The sequence below is a fragment of the Maniola hyperantus genome, chromosome 16 (genome assembly GCF_902806685.2).
Source record: "Maniola hyperantus chromosome 16, iAphHyp1.2, whole genome shotgun sequence".
Lineage (NCBI taxonomy): Eukaryota > Metazoa > Arthropoda > Insecta > Lepidoptera > Nymphalidae > Maniola > Maniola hyperantus.
The window spans coordinates 13169542-13177126 of NC_048551.1; the positions used below are offsets into that span (position 1 = coordinate 13169542).

General features: G+C 44.3%; 1 protein-coding gene across 1 annotated transcript; it reads right to left on the reverse strand.

The window, feature by feature from the left end:
* Window positions 1-373: 373 nt before the first annotated feature.
* Window positions 374-6246, reverse strand: LOC117989797 (plexin-B1-like). The gene has a single exon (XM_069503857.1). The coding sequence runs from the start codon at window positions 6224-6226 to the stop codon at window positions 854-856; it is 5373 nt and encodes a 1790-aa protein (XP_069359958.1). The 5' UTR covers window positions 6227-6246; the 3' UTR covers window positions 374-853.
* Window positions 6247-7585: the final 1339 nt, after the last annotated feature.

Sequence of the window (7585 nt, forward strand, 5' to 3'; positions counted from 1 at the left end):
AAAAATATTCTAATATCGAAATTCTTATAGGTGTAAGTATCTGGTGTACCTACTAGGTACCTACTAGTCTAAATATATAAAAGGAAAATGGTGACTGACTGACTGACTGGTCTATCAACGCACATTTCAATCTACTGTACGGATCAGGCTAGGCATACAGATACCTATGACGTAGACATCCGTTAAGAAAGGATTTTTGAAAATTCTTTACCAAGAAGGGGGTAAAATAAAATAAACAAATAAATAAAAAACATTTAATTTTCTTTAACAAAAAAAAAATAGATTTACAAAGTTCATTTATCTACTACAGAAATATTTAAAGTTAAAACTTATACGCTTACGTACTAGATTCTTAATTAACCTAATTCTTAACTTAGATAGAAAATATAAAGGTAAATGCTACACAAAAATAAGAAAAAAAAAACCGGCCAAGTGCGAGTCAGGCTCGCGCAATGAGGGTTCCGTAGTCGTATTTTTTCGACATTTTGCAGGATAATTCAAAAACTATGATACGATAAAGACAGTTCTCGCGGTATTATTATGTTTTTTAAAATTAAGTACCTAGTTATGATAATAAAAAATAAAAAATCTAAAATGTAAACTCAATTTTGCTAACACCGAAGAACGTCAAGTCAACGCGTAGCAGTTCCGCGTTATTCCTGTCACGTCAAGCCGCCATTCCTCTGCAGATCCTCCAATTATTTCTTACTTACAAAGATTTTGATAGAAGCCACAGATACAATACAAGGTTATTTGGAACGAATCTCACTGGACTCACCGTTAAAAACTGCTTTTTCTAATGTCTCCGACATCAGCGGGATCAACTTTCAAACAGTGAAAATAAAACAACTACCTAATTGAAATAATGAATTTCGGGATTGGGGCAAGTTTGTGTGCGATTTTGCCAAACGCTCGGGTCACCGCATTGCTCTTGGACCTCGCACCGATCCGATCCCTGACACCATCCGCAACCAAACTTCTCAGGAAGCGCCAAACAAATGCCGCAGTTATCCGCCATATTGTTACACCGATAAATGAGTATATGCGTATCATTCGGGTTATCTAATGGCTTCGAGCCTCCCCATATAACAGCAAACGAGGCGGTTATATTGGGAGCCCGAGATGTGTAAGTGAATTCTACGGGCTCACAGTAAATAGTATCAGCGAGAAGTTGAGCATTAACTTGCGTTACTCGACCTTCTATGTTAAACTGGCACACGAACCTTTTTTGCACTATGAACTGACCGATAATGCGAACTTTAACTTTAATAGCTTTTCTAACACCGGATGGAACTAAGATTTCGTTCGTGCCGTCGGATGTTGAATTTATCGTCGGACAGAATCCGGGACCGGAGCGATAGCTCGGACCTATTCTACTGACGCCCGTTACAAGAATATCATTCCTACAGTTTTCTGTCGTGTCGTGGGTACAGCGATGACCGTCGACGCACCAATCGCACGGAAACGACGAACTGACGCATTGTGTGCACGAGCTGTACGTGTTACAATCGAAGAATGTAAAATTAGTAGCCACAAAATCAGGTCCCTGAGTGGTGCGTACAGATAGCTTGGCCGTAAAGTGATGCTGACCGGCAGGAATAGGTGGGAGAGTATCAGTACGTGGAGTAGTACAATTGACCCCGTAGGGTTTCCTAGTAGCATTGGTAATAAGAGTACGATCTAAAGCTGTAAATGCACATAAAAACTGTCCATTAAGAGTAGGCAAGTTTTCAATAACTAAATCTAAAGTTCTTGCTGTAGTTGGTTGTAATTGATTTGGTGTTACTTGGGTTATGGTCGAACAACTACCGCTACGATAGGAGATCCAGTGCAGGTGATCCTTAGGCAAAACGCTCGGGACACCGCATTGCTCTTGGACTTCGCACCGATCTGATCCCTGACACCATCCGCAACCAAACTTCTCAGGAAGCGCCAAACAAATGCCGCAGGTATCCGCCATATTGTTACACCGATAAATGAGTATATGCGTATCATTCGGGTTATCTAATGGCTTCGAGCCTCCCCATATAACAGCAAACGAGGCGGTTATATTGGGAGCCCGAGATGCATAAGTAAATTCTACGGGCTCGCAATAAATAGTATCAGCGAGAAGTTGAGCATTAACTTGCGTTACTCGACCTTCTATGTTAAACTGGCACACGAACCTTTTTTGCACTATGAACTGACCTATAATGCGAACTTTAACTTTAATAGCTTTTCTAACACCGGATGGAACTAAGATTTCGTTCGTGCCGTCGGATGTTGAATTTATCGTCGGACAGAATCCGGGACCGGAGCGATAGCTCGGACCTATTCTACTGACGCCAGTTACAAGAATATCATTCCTACAGTTTTCTGTCGTGTCGTGGGTACAGCGATGACCGTCGACGCACCAATCGCACGGAAACGACGAACTGACGCATTGTGTGCACGAGCTGTACGTGTTACAATCGAAGAATGTAAAATTAGTAGCCACAAAATCAGGTCCCTGAGTGGTGCGTACAGATAGCTTGGCCGTAAAGTGATGCTGACCGGCAGGAATAGGTGGGAGAGTATCAGTACGTGGAGTAGTACAATTGACCCCGTAGGGTTTCCTAGTAGCATTGGTAATAAGAGTACGATCTAAAGCTGTAAATGCACATAAAAACTGTCCATTAAGAGTAGGCAAGTTTTCAATAACTAAATCTAAAGTTCTTGCTGTAGTTGGTTGTAATTGATTTGGTGTTACTTGGGTTATGGTCGAACAACTACCGCTACGATAGGAGATCCAGTGCAGGTGATCCTTAGGCAAAACGCTCGGGACACCGCATTGCTCTTGGACTTCGCACCGATCTGATCCCTGACACCATCCGCAACCAAACTTCTCAGGAAGCGCCAAACAAATGCCGCAGGTATCCGCCATATTGTTACACCGATAAATGAGTATATGCGTATCATTCGGGTTATCTAATGGCTTCGAGCCTCCCCATATAACAGCAAACGAGGCGGTTATATTGGGGGCCCGAGATGCATAAGTAAATTCTACGGGCTCGCAATAAATAGTATCAGCGAGAAGTTGAGCATTAACTTGCGTTACTCGACCTTCTATGTTAAACTGGCACACGAACCTTTTTTGCACTATGAACTGACCGATAATGCGAACTTTAACTTTAATAGCTTTTCTAACACCGGATGGAACTAAGATTTCGTTCGTGCCGTCGGATGTTGAATTTATCGTCGGACAGAATCCGGGACCGGAGCGATAGCTCGGACCTATTCTACTGACGCCAGTTACAAGAATATCATTCCTAAAGTTTTCTGTCGTGTCGTGGGTACAGCGATGACCGTCGACGCACCAATCGCACGGAAACGATGAACTGACGCATTGTGTGCACGAGCTGTACGTGTTACAATCGAAGAATGTAAAATTAGTAGCCACAAAATCAGGTCCCTGAGTGGTGCGTACAGATAGCTTGGCCGTAAAGTGATGCTGACCGGCCGGAATAGGTGGGAGAGTATCAGTACGTGGAGTAGTACAATTGACCCCGTAGGGTTTCCTAGTAGCATTGGTAATAAGAGTACGATCTAAAGCTGTAAATGCACATAAAAACTGTCCATTAAGAGTAGGCAAGTTTTCAATAACTAAATCTAAAGTTCTTGCTGTAGTTGGTTGTAATTGATTTGGTGTTACTTGGGTTATGGTCGAACAACTACCGCTACGATAGGAGATCCAGTGCAGGTGATCCTTAGGCCAAACGCTCGGGACACCGCATTGCTCTTGGACTTCGCACCGATCTGATCCCTGACACCATCCGCAACCAAACTTCTCAGGAAGCGCCAAACAAATGCCGCAGGTATCCGCCATATTGTTACACCGATAAATGAGTATATGCGTATCATTCGGGTTATCTAATGGCTTCGAGCCTCCCCATATAACAGCAAACGAGGCGGTTATATTGGGAGCCCGAGATGTGTAAGTGAATTCTACGGGCTCACAGTAAATAGTATCAGCGAGAAGTTGAGCATTAACTTGCGTTACTCGACCTTCTATGTTAAACTGGCACACGAACCTTTTTTGCACTATGAACTGACCGATAATGCGAACTTTGACTTTAATAGCTTTTCTAACACCGGATGGAACTAAGATTTCGTTCGTGCCGTCGGATGTTGAATTTATCGTCGGACAGAATCCGGGACCGGAGCGATAGCTCGGACCTATTCTACTGACGCCAGTTACAAGAATATCATTCCTACAGTTTTCTGTCGTGTCGTGGGTACAGCGATGACCGTCGACGCACCAATCGCACGGAAACGACGAACTGACGCATTGTGTGCACGAGCTGTACGTGTTACAATCAAAGAATGTAAAATTAGTAGCCACAAAATCGGGTCCCTGAGTGGTGCGTACAGATAGCTTGGCCGTAAAGTGATGCTGACCGGCCGGAATAGGTGGGAGAGTATCAGTACGTGGAGTAGTACAATTGACCCCGTAGGGTTTCCTAGTAGCATGGGTAATAAGAGTACGATCTAAAGCTGTAAATGCACATAAGAACTGTCCATCAAGAGTAGGCAGGTTTTCAACAACTAAATCTAAAGGTCTTGCTGTCGCTCGTTGTAATTGATTAGGTGTCACTTGGGTTATGGTCGAGCACCGACCGCTGCGATAGGAGATCCAGAACAGGGAATCCTTCACTGCCTCCTGGCAATCGGACCGTAAGCTGCACTTGTTCTCGAGCGAACACCACCCGCAGTAAGGGTCTTTGGCTCCTAGACATGTCTGGCACGATTTGTAAACGCTGCACTCTTGAACTTTCACTTTGGACACTTTGTGTTCCGTCATCACGTATAAATGCATCAATTGAGTATCGAAGAATAAGTCTTTATTCACTGGTGCTTTTTCATCCACAAAAATATCACCATATTGGAAAGCAGAAGTAGCACTTTCTACTACAATCTTTTTAAGATGGCCCTCTGAAGTACCGGCGAATACGACAGTGTAATCTCCAGTAGCTGTGGCTGCAACAGCAGTTAGCCTCTTCTTGAACACCGCCACCGGCACTGCCTCCACGGGCTGTTCCCCTCCCAACGGAGTATTAACATCCAATCCACAGAAATCTTCACTTATCGACTGCAACTTGGTTCTGATACAAGCATTTGACGGCGAGATGAAATCCAAACCTCTCGAACCGTTCCCACTGAAGCAAGTCTTAATATTCTGCATAAATTTTCGGCGAATGGCTTTGAGCGAGTAAACACAAAGGGCTGATAAATTCGATGGCGTGTTGGTATTAATAGATTCACTCTGGCTGAACGCGGCAAATAGAACATCATGCTGGGCGGTTATTCCAAGTTCGCCCGCTAACACGGACCCAGCTTTTCCGACAAACGCCGCTTGGACGAGATTGTATCCAAAGTTGCCTCCTCCTTCACCCATACAGGACATAGGTATCTCTGTGTACGAATAGTAGTTCTCGTCGTCGTGACAAACACGTACTAACTTGCTGTAATACGTATCGGAACCTACGCCTCGCAACTGCGTCGTCAGGAAGTAGCTAAATCCTTCAGAACTAAAGCCGTACACGTAGTTTATAGGGTAACGTTCTCGGGACAGCGAGTTGACGAACATCCGCATGCTGGAAGTGACCGCCGTCCTCGCTATCATAAAGAGCCTGTCGTCCTCCAGGGATCGACTGCTGACCGTGGGTACTTCGGAGCGATAAGGCGAATTCCCTGTGAAGGTCACCCCGACATACATGACCTGCGTCATAGGCGGATTCGGAGGCCCCGGCGCGATAAAGGCTACGGTGGATGCGCTGGCATTGTTCGCTACGACCGGTTCGCGGACTTCGCGCACGTCGTGGGATATATTGTTCAGATTGCGCACGGAGCACAGCCCTAGCAGCACCGAGCCGCACGTTATGAGGCGGCTCGTCGCGTAGTCGATTACGAGCGCTTTGTTGACGTTGTCCGTGGGCTTCTTCACGAAGTTGGGCGGGCAATCGAAGGTGCACTGCGCGGAGTCGTTAACGGGGCCCGTCTCTATCGACTGCACGACCTCGAGGTCGGGGGACAGCTGGTAGATGTTGTTGACGGCGCCGATGTACACGCGGCCCGTGTTGCGGTCGACCACCAGGTGGTTGAAGAGGGAGCCGGTCGTGGCGACCGGGTCGGAGAAGGTGCGCACCACATCCTGCGAGGCGCGCGCGGCGGCGCACGCGGCCCCCAGGGCCAGCAGCACGCGCCACATGGCGCGGGCGCATGTGACCTACCGTTACCGTAGTAATATCTACTACTTACTTTTCTTTGTATAGGTACTTAAATCACTGTTATTGTAGGTAACTAAAACACACACCGTTTTAACGACCTATCACATTATTATCACAAAATAACTTGTTTTTAACAACAGCTTTTCTCGGCTTTGTAATTGTATGCAATGAAGCCCGTTTTGCACAAGGAGTCTACTAGAGAGAGATAGAGCCAACGCATGGCATACCTTCGTTATTTCATAAAAGCTGAAAGTTTATCTGCGTATTGTCCCCAACACAGAGAACAATACGATCAGCGACTATGATGTTTGAATCACGATGGCTTTGGGAGATAACAGGTAATAAATGTGTAAAAAATCTTACGGCAAAGTACCTATAAAGTCTAATTTTTTCATATTTTCTTCGAAATAGTATTAAGAAATCACGTCATGGCTTGCCCAGACACAGTGGCGTGGCAACCCCCCGCCAGTCGCCTAAAAGTTTAAAAGTTGGGTGTCTGCTAGGGGGTTGCAACGATACTAATCCTGTACGTGATTTCTAATACTATTCCGAAGAAAATATAGTCAAAATCTGTTATAACATATTTTTTTATAGAATATTAGCCTAGTTTATTGTTATTATTATTGTGCTGACTAATATTCCCCTATCCCCTCCAACTACGCTATCCACTAGTTGTTAAGTCTTTATGCTACAAATAGAGGACTAATTTTTTGGTCATTATAACCGACACGTCATTATAGTTATCTAGGTACCTACACGGTTTTGACTGTATGGAAAAAAAACCGGCCAAGTACGAGTCAGGCTCGCGCAGGTTCCGTACTACAGTCGTTCTTTTCGACATTTTGCACGATAATTCAAACACTATGATAATAAAAATAAATAAAAACCTGTTTTAGAATGCACAAGTGAAGCCGTTTCATATGATACCCCACTTGATATAGTTATCTTACTTCGAAAATTAAAAATCCTAATTATTAATTTATGACCACAATTTGTTTTTTTGGTGTGATGTAACCACAAATTCAGTTTTCAGATTTTTCCCCTTATGTCAGCTATAATACCTACCTACCTGCCAAATTTCATGATTCTAGGTCAACGGGAAGTAGGTACCCTGTAGGTTTCTTGACAGACCGACAGACAACAAAGTGATCCTATAAGGGATCCGTTTTTCCTTATGAGGTACGGAACCCTAAAAATTAGACTAAGTAAACTTTGACGTAAAATTGTTTACACCTTTATTACTTACCTGTTATCTACCCACAAAGCCACCATGATCCAAACTTCATAATCGCTGATCGTTCCGCTCTGTGTTTGGGACAAAACGCAGAGAAACTTTCAGC